The 26,795-nt window shown below is 39.8% G+C and overlaps 1 protein-coding gene across 1 annotated transcript; it reads left to right on the top strand.

Annotated features, from left to right (window-relative positions):
* Positions 1-11,330: 11,330 nt before the first annotated feature.
* Positions 11,331-18,390, top strand: LOC135463439 (beta-1,3-galactosyl-O-glycosyl-glycoprotein beta-1,6-N-acetylglucosaminyltransferase-like). Its single transcript, XM_064740698.1, has 5 exons — positions 11,331-11,408; positions 11,720-11,957; positions 13,140-13,506; positions 15,086-15,312; positions 16,130-18,390. The coding sequence occupies exons 1-5, from the start codon at positions 11,331-11,333 to the stop codon at positions 16,441-16,443; spliced, it is 1,224 nt and encodes a 407-aa protein (XP_064596768.1). The 3' UTR covers positions 16,444-18,390.
* The last annotated feature ends 8,405 nt before the right edge of the window (positions 18,391-26,795 follow it).

The following is a 26,795-nucleotide window of genomic DNA, read 5'->3' on the forward strand; positions in this document are numbered from 1 at the left end:
ATCCATTGTTCAGAACTTAACATAGCACTAGTTAATTACCCATACGTAATCAGCAAAACAATACTGTACCGATTACAACTATCGTAATTCACTTATCGCTTTTGAGGTGGTGCATAAGGCCCACCACACATGAACGCACATGTAATGTGAACAATACAACTGAGTAATCATATCGTATATAATGCTTCACAATATATACACTCAACCTGCGAAAAGGTAAAAGGGGCGATGCTGCTAACACGCTTCTGTAGGTAACCTGTGTCCTTGAGATCAACAATAACCTAACGTGACAAAATACAAGCAAGGGAATGAAACAGCCCCCTATACCCAAAGATCGACAATATCTAAGTGCTGTCAGGGCTGGACTATTTACAATACACAGGATAGAAGTGTAGGGATTAGCGCGTAAAAGTACATTTTTACGAATGCACGAATGCTTCACGAGCGCGTTACGATAAATCTGGCATTTACAAAAATACACCACATTTTCACGAAAACAAACTGCGACAGATGATTAGTAACGGATCGCAGTAGAAATCACAATAGCATCAAGGGTATCACAGTTTTACAACCATTTCAGTGTAACAAAGCAACACAGGAAAAAGGCTCAACATCAGTTCGCTATTGCCTATAACAAGTAAATAATAGCTACAGAATATACTCAGAAAAATCTACCGATTTCAAAAAAGTAGAAGCTCTAGGTACGAGGTGTAACCATGGAGACCACTCGGAGCACCTGTAACTTGCTTCAGCCTATGGAAGCCTGTATCTGACATTATCATACCATACGCCCATTACACAATTAATTAAAACAGGACCTAACCCATGCAAAGCTACACCTCTGTAAGGACTATCATATCCAAACATGAAGTAAAGACATATATCAACTTTAAAATAGTAAGGAGATTTGACCACCCTGGGTACTACTATTATGTGGAATGTATGGCCTTGACCCATGGGCTGCAACCTTCTCACAAACTGCCTTTTTTTCAGCTAACTGTATACAGTTTGCACCCGACCATCAGCCCAAATGCCAAGAAAAGCAGTGGTTTTCTCATAAAACCACTTTTACTGTCTGCGATGAACACGAAATTCAAAAAATCTCACAAATTGAACATTTTTTTTCAGATGCACCAAGAAAAAAAGGGATAAGTTGGCAGTAATTCCCATGTGTCTAATATGACGTAAAATGTACGCTCTCGGTATCGAAACCGAAAGCGAGACAGTCGGATCAAGCTTTGAAGATTGAAGCTTCACAGCATGATAGAGTTCGTTGAATACAGCTTATATGCAAAATTATAGCTTTCAAGTATGTCCCATATTCGTGTAGTAAGGCTCCAAACTTTCAACTTTCGGGCCAAATTTCCCAAGGCACAGCGTGTTTGTTTACAAACGACCAGTCCCCGACCACTACCGATGATAGATTCGAATTCATACGGAAATGTAGCCTTGTGGTCATGCAGAATAGCTGCCAATCAAAGTGCCGGTAGACCAGAAAGGCGATAATTTTCCTCTGAGTTATGATGAGTGCCTAAGTTACTTTTATTTCATCTTACTTGTATTTGAAAACTATTCGTAAGGCAAGACTATCTCATAATCTAGCAGTGCGTTCCAGAACGTGTAAAGCAGGGCGTTGGTCGACCTTCGATCGTAATCAACTGGGTACAACTCGACGCAGACGACCAACGCAAAGCGCTTATGTTAACAAGTTACGATCATGAGCAACTGACGGCGTCTGCTTAGATTCACTTTTGGTGCGCGTAGGTCGGCTACGACTGGCGGCCACCATCAGCAGATACTTAGCAGTGTGACCTGTTCATGTACACAGTGCTTTCTTGTCCTTTTCTTCCAACTTTTCTCTTTATCCAGTGAAAGGAAAGGCAACTTTTATAACGTGTTCTAATTGTAGCCATCTCCCTCGCTACACACCCCGTGCACATGACATCCGTTCTCTGTGACTTGTAAGAGATGTCGCACAAGCACGAGTTAAGCCCCCACACATCGAGGAGCTTATTTTCTGCTTCATCCTGCCACTCGGTGGTCGCCATTTTTATAGTGTAACCTGTGCATGTGATGTACCACGTGGTGCATCATATGATACATAACTGATAGCAACTTTGACCAACTGGACGCAAGCACGCGTAGATCGACGGAACTGGGTACAACTGGACGCCTCGAGTCGCACAAAAGTAAAACATGCTCAACTCAGAGCAAATGCTATGTCAGCAGTTGTCGGTGATCGCAAGAGCGCACTGGTCGACTAAAACCTGCGTCTGATCGTATGCTCTTAGTTGCTTCCAGCTGCTCTTAGTTGCTTTGGGTCGCCAAAACCCCAATTGCTCCCAGTCGCAAGGTCGATCTTCGCCCGATATATCTCGTGAGTGACAGGTTTTAGGCTCCGCCCAGACATGGAAGTTAAGGCGATCGGGAAATTCCGTTGTCAAGACAGGTAGACATAAAGGGTCATGAAGGGTGTAGACAAACGCGTCCAGGTGTCGTTACATATGAATGGCCAGATCTCTAAACTCCGACAGTATTTGGTTGAAAAGACAACTTGAACAAATCCAAGTAAACGTTTCAAAACAACTCAGGGAAATTAATATTTTTCCCAACTTATCTAACTACCTAACTTAAAACAAGTGAGCACATCTGGATTTCAGCCAAGACTGTGCAAGCTGTTTTTGATGTAAAACTTAACAGAACTCTCTCCAAAGTCTCTATTTCAACAACGATTATTCTACACGAATTTAATTCATTGTATCATTCATAGCCTCCCGCAGTTAGGTCTGACCCTAAAAAGATAGGTTTACTTCATCGTTTAGATCAATTTAGCAACGTGCAAGCGGCTACCAAATTCCTAACGAATCAAAACGCCAAACACCTTTTCTTTATCGATCAAAAAAACATCGCCATCCAGTCCGGATCAAGTGATCGTATTCGTAGTTGATCGGAACTAATTCGGACAAGTGTAATCGCTCGTGTATGTCAAACTAGTTTAGCTTGATGTTAAACGACTTGTAGTGTGACCACAGCTTAAGAATACTTTGGAATAGGAATATTTTATAAACATTGTATTTAGTATAAAATCGTAAAATGGCAGCCTGCTCCAGTCACACTGAATATCCTTTTTTCCCTTTAGAACACTATGGTGTGAGGAAAATCACTACACCACAAATGCAACCGTCTGAAAACTTCTTGAGCACGTAGTTATCCATTATTTATTTAAATACAAGTCCCCTTTTATTGTTTGAATGAGTGAGTGGGAGCTTGTGGTTTAATCTTGTACAATTTTTCAGTCATATGACGACGAAGTGCCTCCTTGTTGCAGGACGGCTTCCCACCGCTCTTTTATCTAGTGCTGCTTCACTGAGACGCCTTACCGAAGGCAAGCAAGACGTCCCGCTCGAGCCGTTAAAATGATACGGGTCAACCAGCCGTTGCACTCTCCCCTTCACGCTGAACGGCAATTGAGGAAGATCCAACTACCTCTTTTAAGGTCTTAGGTGTGACTCGACCCAGGATTGACCCTGGATCTACCGCCTTACTGTTTGAATGTGATCGTATGTTAAATGCGATGACAGTGCAACATTCTGAGTAATTCTAGACCTGTGACGTCTAATAAATTGCAAATAACATCACTGCACTCTTTTTTTGCCTTATTCTGCTTAAGCCATGGTGCTAGGGGCGTGCAAATTGCTACTTGTTATTCATTTACATGAACAATTGGAATAAAACTCTGACTAAGGTAAACTGAATAGAGACTGGATGTCAGCTGTTACGTGTGGCCAATAGCCAGCTGTCATATTGATGTCGCTGTTCTGGTTTTACTTTCTATGCTGTACGTCTTTTATTATATTCAGAAGTGTAATAAAAGTTATGCTAGGCGTAATCCGATTTTTTAAAGACGTACAGCACAGAGGGACAAAAAAGACCACTGACAACAATGTGATAGCTGATCTCTCGATTTAATGTTTCTCAGCTGTCCGACAAAGGCCAGCCGTCGCCTTCTAACTTTGAACGTCTTTTTCAATTTGTAAACAGAGCTGTTTCAAAGCACTGAATACGAGCACCTGTCTTCCACGTTTATCATGCAGGACAGTTCTTATCCGACTAGTACTTGGAGAAATATTCTCAGTCAGTCCGAAAGTGCGTCATATGTGATAGCAAATTAGTTTTTTGCATTGGTTTTCCTTCTACAAGCACGTGTAGTATCCCTGGATAAATGCTTGATAAAAATTTTTTCTTGCGGTTTATTGATCATAGCATATGCACACCGACGTGTAAATATTAGCACCTTAACCTGCATTGCTTTAATGTCATCATATGATGGCTGTCACACTGTCGTCGCTGTTCTGGTTTTACTCTCCGTGCCGTTCGTCTTTAACTGTATTGCATGTCTTTATATTGGAAAAAATGTCGTTAGTACATTGTAAAAGGCTACGATATAGAGGTAGTATTACTTAGCAAATTACCGTTGAAATCCGATCACTTATTAGTAAATCTACTTTAAGAACTAGCAACGTACGCAAGTATTTGCACCACGCCTGAGGCAGAATTAGATCAAAAAGAACACGTATTAAAGGCGATTTTAACCAAAGTGCCACTGTCAGTGCCAACACATTACATAAGCATGACAGTGTGGAGGATGGCTATGTTTATTGATTCGTGATGAATTAGGTCGCCACCTAGGATATATGAACAGCTGCAATCAAAGCCCAACAGAGATATCATTATCGGAAATTCATATACTAACATGGTATAGGATTTGTATATAATTACAGTGACAGTGTGATGGTTGGCGAATGGTCACACCTAACCGGTGAAATATGGCCTATTTTCATTTTCTTCCGTTAGGGTTGCGGATTTCACTCATTTGCCTAGATCATTTATTCCGTCCTCTCACCATCATTCAACACGGTTGACAACTACTCTATGCATGGTTTCGTCCTAGTTTCGTCCCTTTATATATCTTCTTAGTTCTTTGGTGGATTGTGTTATACGTCGTTTTGTGTATTCAAGTTGCAACTGACATATCCATCTGGACCTCTCCGCAATTACGGGAACCAAAGTGTATAAACCATGGATCTGACATATCCATCTGGATCCCTCCACAATTACGTGTAGCAAGGTGTAAAAACCATGGATCTGACATATCCGTCTAGATCCCTCCACGATTACGGGTAGCAAATTGTATAAACCATGGATCTGATATGTCCATCTGGATCCCTCCACAATTACGGGTAGCAAATTGTATAAACCATGGATCTGATATGTCCATCTGGATCCCTCCATGATTACGGGTAGCAAATTGTATAAACCATGGATCTGACATGTCCATCTGGATCCCTCCACAATTACGGGTAGCAAATTGTATAAACCATGGATCTGGCATATCCTTCTGGATCCCTCCACAATTACGGGTAGCAAATTGTATAAACCATGGATCTGATATGTCCATCTGGATCCCTCCACAATTACGGGTAGCAAATTGTATAAACCATGGATCTGGCATATCCTTCTGGATCCCTCCACAATTACGGGTAGCAAATTGTATAAACCATGGATCTGGCATATCCTTCTGGATCCCTCCACAATTACGGGTAGCAAATTGTATAAACCATGGATCTGATATGTCCATCTGGATCCCTCCACAATTACGGGTAGCAAATTGTATAAACCATGGATCTGGCATATCCATCTGGATCCCTCCACAATTACGGGTAGCAAATTGTATAAACCATGGATCTGATATGTCCATCTGGATCCCTCCACAATTACGGGTAGCAAATTGTATAAACCATGGATCTGGCATATCCTTCTGGATCCCTCCACAATTACGGGTAGCAAATTGTATAAACCATGGATCTGATATGTCCATCTGGATCCCTCCACAATTGCGGGTAGCAAATTGTATAAACCATGGATCTGACATATCCTTCTGGATCCCTCCACAATTACGGGTAGCAAATTGTATAAACCATGGATCTGACATATCCTTCTGGATCCCTCCACAATTATGGGCAGCAAATTAATCATAATCAGGATACGGGCTTTTTATTTGTTCTATTTTAATTCTTGCTTTTGGAGTTATAAACACGCGGGGCATGGACAAAGAAGTTAAACTATAACATTTTGCGGCCATTTCTTGACCGCATTCAACAGGCACCAGACTGCTCATTTGGTCTGTCCCATGACTGGCCATGGCAATTTAATTATCAGTGTAAACTAAATGGTGTTTGGCAGGAATCAATATCTATTGAACATTTTTTGTGGTTAAACTCTACGTCTCCAGCTGCACAAATAGTTCCAGGTTGTCTTAATCACACTTTGGTGCTGTCTCATAAAATGGAAGATGTGGGAACGTTTCATAAAACTATTGAAGTTAATTAAATTCCCTCAGATCACAGTTTTTGCATAAGTCCATCTTAGCACGATTCTTAACATAATTCCATACACTTCATAAGTATACCATTATACTGCTTAAAGAAAACGTTTTGCTTAAGCAAAAGAGCTTAAAACGTTTCGAGAAACTGGGTTTTAGTATTTCTCTTGTACAGAAATTTCCAGTTAAAAGTCTTGTTTTGTTTTTATCGGCCACTTGAAAAGCAAGATTTCGGACATCAGAGTGGACCATCCACACATTTTTTTCTACGACAAATATGCAGTTAACTAGATCTTGTTCTATTCAAGGCAGGAAAACGGCAACGTATGCAAAAGAAAGGAGAATGTGTCAACAAGACACAAGACCTTTCGCAAACGTGTGGTATGCACGTCTGTACACTTATGTTTAACGTCCTTTTTCAACGAACGGCCAAAAGTCGTTTGGTGTGTGTACGAATACTGTGTTTTCTTGTGGCAAGATGAGTACATGCCGCCAGTAAATGTATGCGTCCTATCACAGCCGTCAACCAGTAAGGACGTCTCAGTATTTCAATAATCCCCAAAAAGAACGTATAACACAAATCACAAAATAAAAGTGGTTCTTATGAAAGAAATAAGAATGTATATAAAGGGCGAAAAATAGGACGGAATCGTGCAAGAGAAGCAGTCAACAGTTTTCAATAATGTTGGAAATACGCAAGGTATGCTTTATTCGACTGAATGAAATCAGTATTCTAATCGTGTACCATGCTAGAATATCAGTTGTAGACAGCAAAATGTGTGTCTCAGTTGCGCTTTGATTACATTATTATGACCAACACCCCAGCAGCTTTGAAAGCAAGTGAAGAAAATCAAATGGTACTGAAAACACCTTGAAAATTAATTATTAATTATATTTTATTGGGGTTTTTGTCGATGTACTGATGAATATTTCACTTATACCACGGCGGCCAGCATTATGGTGTAGGAAACTAGGCAGAATCTATGTGTCCAAACAAACGTTCGTATTTTTCCTGTCAACCAAGATGGACGTACCAGGTCGGTCATGGCAAGGCCAATTCAGAACACGGCGTACAAGCTACCAAAGTACTAAGAAAGACGTTGTTGGAAAGATGTTGTTGGAAAGTACTGATAAACTCATCTGTTTGAGAAGGACTTTTTTTAAATAGTTTCTCCAGAGTATAGATCTTTATGGAACACGTTGATATTGCGGCAAATGTGATATCAAGCTTCTGTACAAGAGCCTGATACTAATTCTTGCACAGAGTTCTTAAGGTCATCAAGTACCTTCCGCACGGTAGGATCCTCCAGAACTTGCACGGCTATCACATGAACATTAGTACTGATATGGTGCATAGCACACACAACCTTCTTTTTAACTAGCTCAAGCTAAGTGTCAAGGACTAAAGGTTCAAGACCCGTTTTCAAAACAAAAACTCACATAAAACATCAGTTCCTAGACAAGTATGCAAAAATACTGTACACAGTATAGATAGTAAATAAAGCTGGTGATCCAAAGGAGAAAACAGTGGTCAGTTTTTACTTACGAACGTTAGATTGTCGACTTTCCTGGCATTAATCTAATTCAAAATTCAGAATCGTCGACTGTGGATAATTTCCTGGTAAAATACATATACTAATATATAGGTATCGGACTTTTAACTGTTCATAAAAGCATCAGGTTGCTCTAGTATCATTAGAAAATTTTCATAACTCGTACAACCCACTTCCCCCATATGGAAGATCCCATGCGCTGTCCGATTATTAGGCACGTGTATGCACAATGATTTATTGTCAGCATAAAGTCCAGGTGCGTAACTAAATAACAATAAAGTACGCACCATTGTGACTTTCTTTTTGTTTAACACCTGGTGTCATATGTTCAAGAAATAAGGATTTAAAAGTACCCGCTGTTGAAAGAGATTTCAACCAAAATAGATTCAAAGTCTTCAGAGCAAGGTAAAAAATATCGTCAAAGTAATCTAACCTTAAACGATAGAACGGTTCTGTTGTCTTCCTTCCGTCGCGTGTCCTTGTAGTAGTATTACCATACCAATTTACATAACTTAATTATTCTTTAACTTATTTATTTTCCTTTTATTTAAATGGTGTTTTACGTCGTATACTCACGACTATTTCACTTCGACCATGTCGGCCAGCATTATAGTGGGAGAACACTGGGCAGAGCCCATGGGAAACCCACGACCATCCGCAGATTGCTGCACGACCTTCCCAAATACAAGAGTATGGGAACACAGTTAAAGATTTTGAAAGGGTGGACAGGGTTGGTGGGCTGATACCTCAAATTCTGTGTAGCCTCAGTGCTTAACTTTCATGAGAAACCGAGTTGACTATTACTTGAATGAACCAGAGAATTTATCTAACCTTAGTAAGTGTCGATACACGAGTTTATCATTTAAAATAACAAAAATACAAAGTAAACTTGGGATAGACTGCGGAAAGTCAGGTCACAGTGTGACGTCAAATATATGTGAATGGATATTCTGTCAGCTTACCTGAGTTAAGGTCCGCCTGTATAGGCCCCGAATGAGGTAAACTGACAAGTGGCCGTATTTCGCCGGTAACATGTGACCATTTGCCATTTTTCACACTGTCATCATTGCTTTGCTTTTGCTCTCTGTGTTGTCCCATCCCAGAGGCCAGTCCCCTCTGAATTGTTTTAATGTGATGTGATTTAATGTTATGCATTTACGTAAACAGATTGAAAACACTGGCTGTGCTGGGTTGACGGGAGACCGTGTTCCACCGGTTGCGTGTGGCTGTTTGACACGCGTTTGACACGCTATCGTCGCTGTTCTGGTTTTACTTTCTGTACTTTTCTATGTACGTCTTTAATTATTCTCTACAACAGAGGCTGCAAGAATTGTGTGATCCCATCCTCGTCGCCAAGATATCATCGATAAAGCCAGGTCAACAACAGAATTTATGTCTTCCATAGGTTATTATGTAGATCCGGGACAGCAATTTCCTGCGAGGCATAAAAGTTTTCTATAGTAGCAAAAGGCTAGTAGATTGGTACAAAAAAAAAGAAAGAAAGAAAAAAAGTTACTTCCTTTTAAAAACTGCTACTTGTATGCAACCAAAATGCTGGCCGCCGTCGTATAAGTGAAATATTTTTGAGTACGGCGTAAAACACCAATCAAATAAATAAATACATAAATAAATTACAGCATTAAAAAAACACACACAAGAAAAACAGTTGTCAGTCGAAATAACGGTCTAAACCCAATAACCTTACTGAAAACTGACGACAGCAGGAGCTCATCGTCAACATGTGAGAGTATATGAATATACAGAAATCATTAAACTTTAATGTCATCGTTGTTGTTCAAATGTCCTATTTACAACCTTAAGAAACATTCTTCGCGCAGATACAAATTTTAGCATGTCACAATTTCATTTTCGTGTGAATTAATTTATATTATTAATCAATGTTTACTTGTAAGAACCTAATGAACAGCGATAAAAATAAAGCTCTGAAGATATGGATTTACAAAGTCACGTGACTTACCCAGACAGCATGGTCCCAAAACCAACAGCTTGTTCTCACGATCACAATGCATACCATTCTCTGACACTTACGTCTGATGATTACTGAACATGCTGGTCTGGTCCATACATCATTAGTCACACCGAAAATTTGCCTTAATCGGCGAAATATTTCCCTCTGCTGGTGTTTACACAGTATATTACACGGAAGACAATGCGCGCACTCTGCTTGACAAAGAGAAATCACTCTCACGACACAAACAACAAAAAGGACAATACTGGGAAGTGCAGTCGCTCTCCTTACACCTCTAATGTCTTATTCTAAAGACCAATGAGGTCTTATTCGTCATTTGAGATCTGTTTGAATTATATAATTATTTCAAATGGAGTTTTACGCCGTACTAAAGAATATTTCACTGATATGACCATCAGTATGTTGAGAGGAAACCAGACACAGTCCGAGGGAATCCCACGAGCATCCCCACGCTGCTGAAAGACATTCCCCTCGATAGCACTTGTATGAAAGTTGTGCTTCGTGCAAAACGTAACACGACGAGGACTGTTCACTTAGGTTTACTAGGACAAGTCGTTCACAAACTTGTACAATGTCAGTTATATGAATAAAACCACGTGTTACACTACCCTTTCGTCAGGAACATGTAACACCACAAGCTGTGTACATGGATATGTTGGAAATTTATTTTCTTGCAAGAACAAAATGAAATCAGAACACTTTCCCAATTCATAATGTTAAACCCCATAAGCTCAGGTTCGATGGCAAGAACCCATTTCCATTGCTACTTAAATCAGACGTTTATCACTCTACTTTCTAGCACGTGTCACTGTCATTTATGAGATTTCTGGGCTGTTTCAGTCGCGATTCATACTTGTTTGAAAGTATCGCTAACACAGAATACCCGTGTAGTTCAAGAGTGAAAATATAAACAACTTACTGCAGTGTATCCGGTTTCAAATAATAGAAATATAAACAGTTCACATCACTGTTGCTGGAACGGAACATCCGGGTAATCCAATAATGAAAATATAGACAGTTCACTACACAAACTATCCAGGTATCCCTGGAATGAAAATATAGACATTTTACTGTACTATTAGTGTACCAGAATATGCCTCCTGTAATGCCGCCTGTAATTGACAGGCGTCTGAATTCCAGTTGATAAGTGTGGCCTTCAAGTAAGCCGACACAGATACAAGGCGTCAGGTCAACAGGGTGATATGTGTACGAACAACAACCTTAACACGTGTATGTGTGTGAGCGTGCCGTTGGAACTGAATGCGCTTACATCTCCCGAAAAGAGCATTACTTCCAGTGCATATATGACCACAGTCTGTATTTCTTCGGACAATGGTGAGAACTGGCTTACCCTGATACGACGTTATTTAGCAGATGGATATTAGTCGTTTTGTTGTAGTTGTAGATGTGGATGTTGAAGCCTCCATCAGACATCGGCCCACGGGGATTGGTGCACTTACAAAGTACATCTCCGACGTACTATGTAAGATGCAAGAAGTTCAACTAGCACAAGAGGGAGGAAGCAACTGACATAAGACCTGAGAATTTTGGATATTTCGCGGTGTTGGCTTTCTGAAAGTGAGCTATAATTGTTGAAAAGCTGTATGTTTTTGTGTCCAGTTATTTGCATTTGTTTGAAGGTACATTATGATTGCTTCTGGGCGAGTCGCTTTCTGGCCATGCAGACTTACAGTGGCGTTTAATTCAGTTGACTCAGTTTATTTTCATTTAGATCAAATTAGTGTTGTATACCACTTCCCGTAGGTTGTATGTTCACGAGTACTGTGTCTGCAGTGGGCGCATGCGTTGCTGGTGCGATTTTACATAATCTGCGAGGTGAAAGTTCAGCTGTGTAATCAGCACCGGATTCTGCTACTAGAGGTGAAAGTTCAGCTGTGTAATCAGCACCGGATTCTGCTACTAGAGGTGAAAGTTCAGCTGTGTAATCAGCACCGGATTCTGCTACTAGAGGTGAAAGTTCAGCTGTGTAATCAGCACCGGATTCTCCTACTAGAGGTGAAAGTTCAGCTGTGTAATCAGCACCGGATTCTCCTACTTGTACATATTGTTCACACAAATTTAGTGTATCCCCTTCTCCGCGATTGTCCATGGTAACAAACTCTCCGATTTTCAGTCGTTCCAGCATGATTTTGTCCCAGAAATGCAGACAAAATCACGTAGGAAAAAAAATCACGTCTTCCGTTTGAATCTTTTGAATGGCTGATTTTTATGAATGAACTTCTGTGAGCCAATCAAGTAGATCTCTCATTAGTGTTAGCAAAAGGTGGGATACGACATTTATCCCACCCCTTTATCCCTTGCCCTGAGACACATTTATGGGATAAATGTATCTACTCCATTATTAGAAATCATGCATACATTTGATTTTATTCATTCATTTGATTGATTTTTTACGCCTTACTCAAGAATATTTCACTTATGCGACGGCGGCCAGCATTATGGCGGGTGGAAATCGGAGAGGAAGCCAGCATGAGCTGGATTTGAACTCACAGCGACGGCGTTGGTGAGAGGCTTCTAGGTCATTACGCCGCGCTAGTGCGCTAACCAACTCAGCCACGGAGGCCTCTGCATACCTATGAGGCACAGTCATCATTTATATATACCGGAGTATTACTGAATATGCGTCAAACAACAAAAGCGTTTTGGGCGGTGCATTATCAGTCATTTGGAAAATTTAGTCTTTCATCCCTAGTTTCCCGGGTAAAGAAAATTCATTTGTAAAATAATCACTAACAGACGACTTTAGTATGTAATGTGGCTTCCTATCTGGATTTATGCAAATTACATAACTTGCTGTTGTTTGTAGAAATGGATGGGGCCTCTGTGGCTCAGTTGGTTAGCGCGCTAGCGCAGCGTGATGCCCCAGCAGTCTGTCACCAATGCGGTCTCTTTGAGTTCAAGCCCAGCTCATCCTGGCTTCCTCTCCGGCCGTACGTGGGAAGGTATGTCAGCAACCTGCGGATGGTCGAGGGTTTCCCCCGGGCTCTGCCCGGTTTCCACCCACCATAATGCTGGCCGCCGTCGTATAAGTGAAATATTCTTGAGTACTGCGTAAAACACCAATCAAATAGATAAATAAATAAATGTAGAAATGAGTACCCCGTCTTAAATAATTCCTTACGCCCAGTGCCCAGTTACTGAAAATGTATTAGCTAATATTCGTATTAAGGTATATTTTATATTTCAATTTTAGCCAAACCAGCAGCCACCGTAGATATCGAACAGGCGGAGAGACTGCTCAGAGCCATTTACCAGCCTCAGAATTACTACTGTATCCACGTGGACAGAAAGTCAGAGGACTCCATTAAAAACGGGATGAAAGCCGTGGCGAAGTGTTTTGACAACGTATTTCTTGTGGAGAAACCAGTTGCTGTAGTGTGGGGAAAATTTACGGTCCTAGAAGCGGAACTTCTCTGTCTGAAGGAATTATGGGCGTACCAAAAGTGGAAATACTTCATCAATCTGACGGGACAGGAATTTCCTCTGAAGATCAACTTTGAGCTTGTGAAAATTCTAAAGGCTTATAATGGTTCCAACAATCTAGAAGGCACGCGGGGAAGGTAAGTGTGTCATCTCTGTTTTCTGCACTTACGTTCATGTGTAATTCAATCATTATTTGTATCTAACACTTTTGTAAAAAGCGAAAGATATTCATTTGGATATCTCCGTCCATGCATTTACCGCGCCTTGCTTTATGTGCAGGTATGTTTCAAAATGTTGTCCGACTTTGGCAAACTTTATTCTTAGGTTTCTTCTGTGTAACCTAGGAGGACGTAAACAAATAACTTATTCATTATGAATTAATTCTCTTATTCTCTATCAATAAACAACCAACGCAGCCGCTGCAATTTCAAGCCCAGTTCATGCTAGCTTCCTCTCTGGCCGTTCGTGGAAAGGTCTGACGGCAACCTGCGGATAGTTGTGGATTTCCAGCGGTTTCTACCCGGTTTCTTTCTACCATAAAGCTGGCCGCCGTCCTATAAGGGAAATATTCTTGAATAAAAAATATTCTTGGCATAAAACACCAATCAAATAAATAAATAAATAAATTAAACATTTATTATGTTTAACGTGTTTCTAAATGTAAAGAAATCAATCTGTAAACAGATTCAAGCTAATTAGTCAACGTGTCATTCACATACCTGAATAGACTAGAGACCCATTTCCCACCCAGCACACGTGTTACCCTATGACAGTCTTTCAAATAAGATCGCCATCATAAGTAGGGAGGTGTTGTACATGCACGAAAAACAACGGCCATTGATTTCAGTACTGGTCATTTGGTTATGAATCTATGCGTCGAAACAAACATTCCAATACCAGCCGTCAACCATTTAGGACGTTCCAGGTCAATAATCGCAAGGCCAATTCAATAAACAACAAATTACACAAAACACCGAAGAACTAAAGTAATATATAAAGTACGACAATAAGACGTTATCGTGAAAAGAGAAGCAGTCAGCACTTACCAATGCTGTTAGTAAGAAACAATGCATATTCTAGGCGACTGACATCAGTGTTCCAATCGTGTATCATGCTAGAATATAAATTGTCGATAATAAATTATGCATCTCATTTGTGATTTGATTGCAATTTTTAATATATCTAACGTGGCGAGCTACACGCGATGAATATACAGCCCCCTAGCCTTGGGTTAAGCGGGATCAGACACAATCATGAAGTAGAGCATCATAGATTCTGGAAGTCCTATCCCTATTTACTTACAACAAAGTTATGCTCATTGTACAGTCATTCTGACTTTGCACCAAACTGGCGTTGTTGCACATGCTGGACAAGCAAGTCAGCAAGCATTTACTGCTGTAAAATGCACAGAAAGCGAGCGCACACTGACTTCAACAACACTGCGCACATAAGATTGTTGGTTTATGGCGTGCATCATCTATGTTTTGGCTTTGAAAACGCCAAATATTCTAATTCACTCATTCACTCACGGATTGTTGGTTCTGCTGGTAATGAATAACCTACATAACATATAGACTGATATAGCATTTGTAAGTGTGGACTTTTGCATGTGCTTTATTCTATACCTAATGCTGGTCACTGTATATAGTAACTCACAACATAGCGAGTACATAACACAGAGTATAGAACTGAATATGTCTTAACATGTATCTGCAGAGCTAATACAGACCGTTGGAAGAATGCTGGCCCCCCACCGCACGGGATCATTCCCACTAAGGGGGCTGTCCACATCACAGCCTCAAGGGGGTACGTCGACTTTCTTCTACACAATCAAACTGCCTTGGACTTTCTGGAGTGGGTGAAGAAGACGCGAGTTCCCGATGAAACGTTTTTCGCATCATTAAACCACAATCCCTTTCTGGAAGTTCCAGGTTCCTATAAAGGTAATGTGACTTAAGTGTACCACATGCAAAAATAAACTAGAATCCTCATCTGGGAGACCCTGGTCTTTTCGGAGGTAATGTGACTTAAGTGAACCACACGTGAAAATAAACAATAATCGTCACCTGGGAGATTCAGGGTATTTTTAAAGGTGATGTTAGCCAAGCCAACAAGTAAAAAATAAACCAAAATCTTCACGATGGTATTACATAATTTTATGTAGCTAATGTGAATCATTGCCATTGATACTAGTGGGTTTCCCCCGGTCTCTGGCCGTTATTAGTCTCACCATAATGCTGGCGGTGTCGTATACGTGAGATACTCTTGATTACGGCGTAAATCTCTAGTCAAAAAATAAACAAATCAGTGAAAAATAAACCGTTCTGCCAATTCCAGATTATGAAATTTTAGGGGACCACATACGCAAAATAAGCCACAAATCTGATCTTATCTTATATTGCTTTTTAATACAGGTAATATTCAATGATGAACTAAAACAAAAACAAAACATGCTCGCCATCTGTATACCTGCGTGTCTAAATGGCGCTATTCATCAGTTCTGTGTAACTATTTGCCATGTATCACACTGTCGTCGCTGCTCGGATTTTATCATACGCTGTTGTCTTTTTTGATACAGGCAATGTGATTTTCTCAGACTAGATGAGACAGATAACTGTTAGTCCCTGTCGCGCAAGCCAAAGCTATACGTTTTGGTTGCTATTAATCTCTTACATCTACATGAACTCAAACGTCTAAGGCCTTCAGCTTTAACCGGTTATAAAATTTTCCCTTTCTTATTTATTTTATTATCTTTCACAGGCACTCCGGAAAGTAATTTTGAAAATTACCATTTTCTCACACGTTTCAAGATCTGGGCAGGCACCAAGCTTTGGAAACTCTGTACTGGTAAATTTACACGAGCAATCTGTATCTTTGGAGTAAAAGATTTGCCCGTTCTGACATCACAACGGCATCTGTTTGCCAATAAATTCCACTGGGACTATCAGCCTTACGTATTGGATTGTCTGGAGGAATGGCACTTCAACAAAACAATAGACCAAGCTGTGCACAAGTCAAATTTTGATGTGTCTTTTTACAAAAACATGAGTTTTGTGAAAAACAAGGTGACCTAACGCTTTACGAGTGAAAAGCCAAATATTCGTTTCCATCATCTAATAAAGTTTAAGTAATCTAATTAAAGGGATGGAGCTAGAGGATCTAGATTGTTACTACTTAGGCATTTCAATGGAGAGTTAAAGAAACCCAATAAGGAGGGAAACGGGTCTGTGCTGGGTGTTTTATTGGTTACGTACTCTTCATGTTGTACTGTCTTATATTGTGATTGTCAGTTAATTAAGCGCGGTTTCAGCATTACAATAGTATGCTTTTTGTGCCATTTTACTTTTTCCAATCACCCCACACTAATGAGTAGCGTTGTGACAAAGCCTTTTGCGGATGAATTCCAGAGGGTCTTATTGTACTTAATGCTTAAAATTGCTTATTGCTCAACCCCAAGGTGTGATGTGAAATTCTGCTATACTTAAGCATGTTTTATTCTAGCCCTTAGGACTGTGATTATATATGCTATCACAGCCCTGTCTTGTTCCATACGCTTGCCTTGAACACCTCTGTGCTTCCATTGCTGGCTTCAGTATGCTACTGCTTGGCGCCAAATAATTTGTCTGTCCTTGGTCACAGTCGTCTCAGCTATCAATTCCAGGTGTCAAATCTAGTAAACCCACACAAGCATGAAACTAATAGGTTAAACTTATGATTTTAAGAATGTGTAAGTTTACTAAATTTTGTTGATCATTTATATGAAATTGTACCGACAAAATATAATAATGCCTTGAAATTGTGACATTTGTGTGTAGCCTACATGGATTATCATGTACCGTTCAAGATAAGAACTGTGGTCGTGTGACATAAGATGATATTGTCTTGAAGTTTGAGGGTCAGTGTGACATTTGTGGTGAATCATCTACTGTTCAAGCATTGATAAAAATTGTGGTAGTGTTTAAAACTGCAGTCACGCTAGTATCGATCTAGTTTAATTCATACAAACTTTTCAAAAAGCGTTCAGATCGAACTAGTATCACATAGAGAGGCGGTCACATCGGAAGCACTGAACTGGTTCACTCTAGTTTAACCAGTTTCTTGTGATTGGTTGATTTGATCATATAATGCGTTCACCATTTAAGCTGCGTTTTATGTGAATTCCTTTCCAATATTTTTTGTTACTTTCGCTCCTATAAGACATTTCTTATTATGCTGGGAAAATGCGCAGGGCCAGCGGAAACGCACGACCTTGGACGGGTGACTGGTAAGCCTTCCCATATATGACCTGAGAGGAGGCCAGCCAGAGCAGGGCTTGAACTCAGAGCAACTGCATTGATTATTTTGCATAAAATGGCAAGAGAATCCAGCAACAAAGGAACCATCACCTTGTCGCCAATGCCCATGAATGCAAGAAAATTAGAAATTTCATAGCCTAATGCCATTGTTTGTTGACGGTAACAACTCTGTCACAAAAAATTTAATCAGTTGGTAGTGAAATATTTTTTCTTCTTGTACGCTGATGAAAAGATAAGAATTTAGATATGAAATTAACATGGAGAGAAATATGACAATAAATGTATCTAAAGTTTCAAACCGCTACTCCTTCTATAGATTTTCTCCGATTTTCAACTAAACTGGGTTGAAGTGTAGTCTAATCAAAATTCATTCTTCATGCACCATATGTCTGTTTATCCAGCATATGCTAATATTTCTTTCAAATTGCTGGCAGTTATTGTTCCAATATTTGTCCAGTTTGAAGAATACTTGATACAGTTAAATCAAGATACATATTTTGTAGTATTGGTTTTCAATGTTGATTGTTCATTGTCCACTATTTGTACCTGATCTTATAATCGACTCTGTGATTACTTTGTTCTAGCCAGTAGTCCTACAGTCTCATCATAAACTCTGTTGAGAAATACATGGGTTCACCCTGATTGTGCCATAAACAAAGACATAACCATTGTCATTTGTATTGCCCCACTTGGCACATTGGAGAAAGAATACAGGATCTGTTAGCCCGAGAGTGTTTGGCTAATCTCCCTTCAGCGTGTTGCATTCTTGGGTGGACTTTAAGGGCATGTATATTGCCCTGCCTCAAGAAAATAAACATGGATGGAAAGACCTGTTGTCTTCTTGCTGTCAACAGATGACGTCAAAATTACCAATCATGACCAAAACTCAAGTCAATTAAATAGACCTACCCATTGTTGACAAGAAACTCTTTTACAGGGGAACAAGTCATTAATAGCCTTTATTTTAACAGAAACGTTCACATGCCGTTAAACATTGCAGCACAGTATTTTCTACAAGAGGCCAACGTCTAAACTGTAATACATTTCATGGTGTGAAAACAAATTGCAATAAAAGCAAAATGCCAAAAAATAATGAATCTTTGGAGTTGGCAGCAAATGGACTTCTGGATGATGCATATTATATAAGTGGACACATGTAAAAGTAAATACAATCCATACTCCTTTTAATCATATTTAATAACTGTTCGAAAATCCTGTTGGTATGAAAAAGTAAAATTAATTTTTTTTTAATTTTCATTAATCTCTCTTCCATTTTCCTTCACCTGCCCTCCTGTTCTTTCCCTGCTTGTTGTCTTCTCTCTTCTGCTTCAAAAAAAACTTTTCTTCCATCACTTTAGTAAATTTAGAAAACATGACGTCTGTGAAGTCTTCCTGCTTTTTTCCTCGCTTGCGTTTCATCTTTAAATTAATAAAAAAATATAAATGAAGTTAAATGCATCGTATGAGGCACATAATGCTTCCCTGTAACTATATGCTACAGACATAAATAATTGAAGAAACCATAAATTCAAGATAATTTTCAGACCTATTATTTAGTAGTGTAGATTTAGTATATGTTAAGTTGAAGAAGAAGATAATTAATGTTATGTGAGCAGGCTTACCAGCTGGGGATGTGAACGAGCGATCATTGGGTTTCAAATCCACGTGTCTAACCACTAGAAAATTCCATCCAGCCTGGATGTAGAAAGCGTTTATATACCACTATGTCACAGTTACTTGACGATCTGTTAAAGCGCCAGCGGAAGATCTCTCCATTGAAGCAACAGTGGCCTGGGGTTGAATGGCTGATCTTTCCCCAATGTCCCTATCAATGGCATGATAAAAATCGAATGTTTGCCAGCTGTTGCCTGTAAGGAGGACGGCTTAAACAGTGAATACATGAAGGTATATAACTTATCTCTCAGGACAGTGTGGAAACATTTTTTTGCATTTTTTAAGCTTTCCAAAAAATCTATGACATACTATTTCTTCAAGTAAATTACTTTTCCCAGGTACGGGAAATATATATAATAAAAGTAAATACATATTTTAACGAGGTTACAAAAAACGGTCTCCCTCGCTGCACGTATCACCCACACTACATACAGTCCCTCCATCACCATCACAAATCCACAGAAATCTTACCTGATTTAATGTTTAAACCCTTGCACTTACATGTTCATGTGTCCTGGTCATGCATTGTGGCCATTCCTGGACCAGACATGATATTGGTACCATGTGAGGTGGAAAAACCTACCTAACATGTTATAGGGTCAGTAGAAGTCAATTAAGACATGATAGCCTTCTTGCAATGGTAGCTTTATCTCAAATTTTGATAAAATAGAAAATCACCTTATAAAGCGTTGCGTAAATTACAAAAAACAAGAGAAACGTCAAGGTATCGTGGATTCTTAGTTTATAATATAATAAAACCAATTTAAAAGAGTGCTTGGATTGTTTATGAAGCAAGAAAAATTTAGCAGTCCACATGTATTGGATATTCAACAGACGTGTATATTTACATTTCACATTTACAAGGTCTTCAGGTGGGTTGAGAACAGTTTATCAACAGTTTAAATTGTAATTCGTCAACCTTATCACATGTTTGCAAGGTGTTTTTAAGTATATTCTGCAGGCAATATCCTGTGTAGACCGATAAACCTATAGAATTCCGGTGTTCCCAAGCTGTGTACTTCTTTTTTTCGCTCCCGTTATTACGAGGTACTTAAGGTAAATTAGCCCTGGTAAGTAAACGTTCGTGTCATTTCTTTACCTGTCACCAAGAAGGCTAAAAACTACAATGACAGGGCAAACCTCTTTCATCAGAAGTTTTGACTTTTCCATCAAGAATACTGGTAATTTAAAGTTCCCCCAAGTGCTAAGATTAAGGGCTAAATTATTTCTGAATACACTTCGTAGAGTGTAAATATATACTTTGAAGTTGAAGTTTAAAAAAGGAAAAAAAACACCAAGTGTATCTCAGACAATATTTTTTTTTTCAATTTTTACAACATAGTAAGTGGTCTTTTCTAACTATATTGTAAACAGTGATGTCATATAAGGAGTTTACCACTTGATTAATGCAGACTGCTAAACTACTACATAAAAATGCAGAGACATACGTGTATAGAGCCATAAATGCATTGAGCGGATCCCGAAGCAAATTATTTCTTTGTAATTGTTATATCATTCGTTTTTGAAGACACATCCATGCAGATGGAGCAGATGAGTGTCATTCATTGTTTTGATGATAACTGTGAATCCCTGATATCGAGAGAAGACAGGATTCGTGGATCATTCTTCGACGAGCGTTGGACATCAGGTAGCAGGAGTTGAACATGAACGAGTTTCAAAAATGTAACATGACTCAGTAGCATTTTCATCATGACAAAGACTTGACTGTACTATACAAAGATGCTTGTGATTAATCTGTAACTATCACTTGAACTAGATTTTCTAGGAACACACCAATTACTTCTAGGACGTTTCACCCGAAACGTGTTTTGATAGATCTCAACACATTAGCTCTTTAGAGATGAGGTTGAGCGCACACTACCCCAACGGTAAGGCAGACAAATATGTGTCAAGGATTATCATGCAGGTGCAGTTTTGTAATGGACGAAAACATCTCCTATCCACTTTGCTTAGGTAGGTGTAGACAGCAACATGCTTACAACAGCGACACAAACACTTGACCAAAGAATCTTTGCCCTACACAAGACGGACCTCGATCCGGCAGTCGTGCATTAAAGTGAGTGAGTAAGTACTCAAGGTCTAACGTTGTACTTTACAATTTTCCTTCTAGTAAGTGAGTGAATGCTTGGAGTTTAACGTCCTGCTCAACAATTTTTCAGTCATATGACGAGGACGGAATCCCTAGGGTGTATGAAACGCGCCTCCTTTCGGGACAAGTAACCCCCCCCCCCCCCCCCGCCGGGCCATCATACTGATACGAGAGAACTAGTCGCTGCACTACCCCCTTAATCATTCATTTATTTCTTCAGAGATAGTGCAGGGGAGGAACAAAAGGAGACTATATAGGAGTTAATGACAACATTCAGTAAAAAGCCCTTCTAAATCAAAAAGGGCAAATTTAACATCAAGTTCAAGGATTAACCACTCTATTTTGTTTTTGGGATAAGAAGAGAAATCTTCTCCTCTCCAGACAGCTTGACTTTGCAACGGACCAATGATTGCCAACACACAGGGTTCCGTAACTGAACTCCGCATGCAATTGTTATGAGTGCAGAGGTCAACGGTTCTAATGACGAACACCAACTTCCATTTTTGAGGGTCTGCAGATGTGCCTTGTATTTCATGATCAATGGGAACACCCATTATCCGGTAAATCCTGCGAATTACACAAATTCATCATTGATTATGTTTCTGTTAAACACACCAAGGTCAAAGTATCACATGTTTGTTGTACTTATCATTAAAAAGGTGTCTGGATGGCAAGAGATAAGGCTAACACACTTTACATCTATTCGTGCAGTAAATGTACTTTAGAGTTACATATACAAAAGGCCTAAGAAGTTCACTTCAAAGACATTCCTTAGTTTGTTATGTAACCAAACGATCAACATCAAAAGGTCATAAAAATCTGAAGAACATCGTGAACTATGAACTGTAGATGAAACAAGACAAAGTTAAGAGTTTGTCAGCTTGGGCGATATTCTAGACTACAATTACGTATCACAGTTATGAAGTTGCCAGTACTTTGGGCGGTATCCTAGATGATAACAACGTGTCAAAGTTATGATGCTGACCCTCCGTAATGGCACAAACTGCCCACCGTAGACTCGAAATGGATCTACCACCACTCAAAGCTTTGAAACATCATGTGTAGCACCTAACAGAAGAAAAATTAACCTTCTATTCTACGAGAAATCAATTATTGTACAGCTCCAACGTTTAATGCATACTCATATGGCGAAAGTAACAAAGTCTTTCACACATTTCAAGGACATGTATTAAAATATATTGTGGAATACAAGCAAATATATCCATTGTTCAGAACTTAACATAGCACTAGTTAATTACCCATACTTAATCAGCAATACAATATTGTACCGATTACAACTATCGTAATTCACTTATCGCTTTTGAGGTGGTGCATAAGGCCCACCACACATGAACACACATGTAATGTGAACAATACAATTGAGTAATCATATCGTATATAATGCTTCACAATATATACACTCAACCTGCGAAAAGGTAAAAGGGGCGATGCTGCTAACACACTTCTGTAGGTAACCTGTGTCCTTGAGATCAACAATAACCTAACGTGACAAAATACAATCAAGGGAATGAAACAACCCCCTTTACCCAAAGATCGACAATATCTAAGTGCTGTCAGGGCTGGACTATTTACAATACACAGGATAGAAGTGTAGGGATTAGCGCGTAAAAGTACATTTTTACGAATGCACGAATGCTCCACGAGCGCGTTACGATAAATCTGGCATTTACAAAAATACACCACATTTTCACGAAAACAAACTGCGACAGATGATTAGTAACGGATCGCAGTAGAAATCACAATAGCATCAAGGGTATCACAGTTTTACAACCATTTCAGTGTAACAAAGCAACACAGGAAAAAGGCTCAACATCACTTCGCTATTGCCTATAACAAGTAAATAATAGCTACAGAATATACTCAGAAAAATCTACCGATTTCAAAAAAGTAGAAGCTCTAGGTACGAGGTGTAACCATGGAGACCACTCGGAGCATCTGTAACTTGCTTCAGCCTATGGAAGCCTGTATCTGACATTATCAAACCATACGCTTATTACACAATTAAGACACGAAATTAAGGAGCAAGATGTCAGCTAAACATCCATGGCACCCGCTGACTGTTATATGAGGGTGTGCAAGTGTTAGCGGTCATGGCAAGACACACTTAATTGTTAACACAACTACGATAAAATGCCCTAAAATGTTACAAAACATAAACCTATTGTCTTCTGTCTTTTTCTGGCTTCAAAGAAAATGGCTTACCAATCTCTCATCCCAGAGAGCGCTAAAATGTCATCTTTAATCATCAAATCGGGAATGACCCAGAAGCCTCTCACCAATGCGGTCGCTGTGAGTTCAAGACCAGCTCATGCTGCCTTCCTCTCCGGCCGTACGTGGGAAGGTCTGCCAGCAACCTGCGGATGGTCGTGGGTTTTCCCCGGGCTCTGCCCGGTTTCCACCCACCATAATGCTGGCCGCCGTCGTATAAGTGAAATATTCTTGAGTACGGCGTAAAACACCAATCAAAAAAAAAAAAAAAAAAAAAATCAAATCGGCCATTACGTTTGAGAAGAATAGCTTGAATTAGTTAAGAAAATATTCCTAAAGGTGAACACCCTGATCCTCAGTTGACTGGGGTTTCAAATAGCCATGTTGTTGTATGACTGTTAGCAATATATGATTTAGAACATTGAACAATAAGTACGTTTATTAAACAGGATCTAACCCATGCAAAGGTACACCTCTGTAAGGGCTATCATATCCAAACATGAACTAAAGACATATATCAACTTTAAAATAGTAAGGAGATTTGACCACCCTGGGTACTACTATTATGTGGAATGTATGGCCTTGACCCATGGGCTGCAACCTTCTCACAAACTGCATTATTTCAGCTAACTGTATACAGTTTGCACCCGACCATCAGCCCAAATGCCAAGAAAAGCAGTGGTTTTCTCATAAAACCACTTTTACTGTCTGCGATGAACACGAAATTCAAAAAATCTCACAAATTGAACATTTTTATTCAGATGCACCAAGAAAAAAAGGAATAAGTTGGCAGTAATTCCCATGTGTCTAATATGACGTAAAATGTACGCTCTCGGTATCGAAACCGAAAGCGAGATAGTCGGATCAAGCTTTGAAGATTGAAGCTTCACAGCATGATGGAGTTCGTTGAATACAGCTTATATGCAAAATTATAGCTTTCAAGTATGTCCCATATTCGTGTAGTAAGGCTCCAAACTTTCAACTTTCGGGCCAAATTTCCCAAGGCACAGCGTGTTTGTTTACAAACGACCAGTCCCCGACCACTACCGATGATAGATTCGAATTCATACGGAAATGTAGCCTTGTGGTCATGCAGAATAGCTGCCAATCAAAGTGCCGGTAGACCAGAAAGGCGATAATTTTCCTCTGAGTTATGATGAGTGCCTAAGTTACTTTTACTTCGTCTTACTTGTAATTGAAAACTATTCGTAAACGGGTAATAAGGCAAGACTAGTCATAATCTAGCAGTGGGCTCCAGAACGCGTAGAGCAGGGCGTTGGTCGACCTTCGATCGTAATCAACTGGGTACAACTCGACGCAGACGACCAACGCAAAGCGCTTATGTTAACAAGTTACGATCATGAGTAACTGACGGCGTCTGCTTAGATTCACTTTTGGTGCGCGTAGGTCGGCTACGACTGGCGGCCACCATCAGCAGATACTTAGCAGTGTGACCTGTTCATGTACACAGTGCTTTCTTGTCCTTTTCTTCCAACTTTTCTCTTTATCCAGTGAAAGGAAAGGCAACTTTTATAATGTGTTCTAATTGTAGCCATCTCCCTCGCTACACACCCAATGCACATGATATCCGTTCTCTGTGACTTGTAAGAGATGTCGCACAAGCACGAGTTAAGCCCCCAAACATCGAGGAGCTTATTTTCTGCTTCATCCTGCCACTCGGTGGTCGCCAATTTTATAGTGTAACCTGTGCATGTGATGTACCACGTGGTGCATCATATGACGCATAACTGATAGCAACGTTGACCAACTGGACGCAAGCACGCGTAGATCGACGGAACTGGGTACAACTGGACGCCTCGAGTCGCACAAAAGTAAAACATGCTCAACTCAGAGCAAATGCTATGTCAGCAGTTGTCGGTGATCGCAAGAGCGCATTGGTCGACTAAAACATGCGTCTGATCGTATGCTCTTAGTTGCTTCCAGTTGCTCTTAGTTGCTTTGGGTCGCCAAAACCCCAATTGCTCCCAGTCGCAAGGTCGATCTTCGCCCGATATCTCTCGTGAGTGACAGGTTTTAGGCTCCGCCCAGACATGGAAGTTAAGGCGATCGGGAAATTCCGTTGTCAAGACAGGTAGACATGAAGGGTCATGAAGGGTGTAGACAAACGCGTCCAGGTGTCGTTACATATGAATGGCCAGATCTCTAAACTGCGACAGTATTTGGTTGAAAAGACAACTTGAACAAATCCAAATAAACGTTTCAAAACAACTCAGGGAAATTAATATTTTTCCTAACTTATCTAACTACCTAACTTAAAACAAGTGAGCACATCTGGATTTCAGCCAAGACTGTGCAAGCTGTTTTTGATGTAAAACTTAACAGAACTCTCTCCAAAGTCTCTATTTCAACAACGATTATTCTACACGAATTTAATTCATTGTATCATTCATAGCCTCCCGCAGTTAGGTCTGACCCTAATATGATAGGTTTACTTCATCGTTTAGATCAATTTAGCAACGTGCAAGCGGCTACCAAATTCCTAACGAATCAAAACGCCAAACACCTTTTCTTTATCGATCAAAAAAACATGGCCATCCAGTCCGGATCAAGTGATCGTATTCGTAGTTGATCGGAACTAATTCGGACAAGTGTAATCGCTCGTGTATGTCAAACTAGTTTAGCTTGATGTTAAACGACTTGTAGTGTGACCACAGCTTAAGAATACTTTGGAATAGGAATATTTTATAAACATTGTATTTAGTATAAAATCGTAAAATGGCAGCCTGCTCCAGTCACATTGAATATCCTTTTTTCCCTTTAGAACACTATGGTGTGAGGAAAATCACTACACCACAAATGCAACCGTCTGAAAACTTCTTGAGCACGCAGTTATCCATTATTTATTTAAATACAAGTCCCCTTTTATTGTTTGAATGAGTGAGTGGGAGCTTGTGGTTTAATCTTGTACAATTTTTCAGTCATATGACGACGAAGTGCCTCCTTGTTGCAGGACGGCTTCCCACCGCTCTTTTATCTAGTGCTGCTTCACTGAGACGCCTTACCGAAGGCAAGCAAGACGTCCCGCTCGAGCCGTTAAAATGATACGGGTCAACCAGCCGTTGCACTCTCCCCTTCACGCTGAACGGCAATTGAGGAA

The sequence above is a fragment of the Liolophura sinensis genome, chromosome 3, assembly GCF_032854445.1.
Source record: "Liolophura sinensis isolate JHLJ2023 chromosome 3, CUHK_Ljap_v2, whole genome shotgun sequence".
NCBI classification, from domain to species: Eukaryota; Metazoa; Mollusca; class Polyplacophora; order Chitonida; family Chitonidae; genus Liolophura; species Liolophura sinensis.

Excerpts from the sequence above, each read along its gene's own strand:
- LOC135463439 (XM_064740698.1), top strand. The coding sequence starts at position 11,331 with ATGTGGATGTTGAAGCCTCCATCAGACATCGGCCCACGGGGATTGGTG. Across the intron at positions 11,409-11,719 it reads GTACATCTCCGACGTACTAT|TGGGCGCATGCGTTGCTGGT; the intron begins GTAAGATGCAAG and ends CTGTGTCTGCAG. Across the intron at positions 15,313-16,129 it reads AGTTCCAGGTTCCTATAAAG|GCACTCCGGAAAGTAATTTT; the intron begins GTAATGTGACTT and ends TATCTTTCACAG.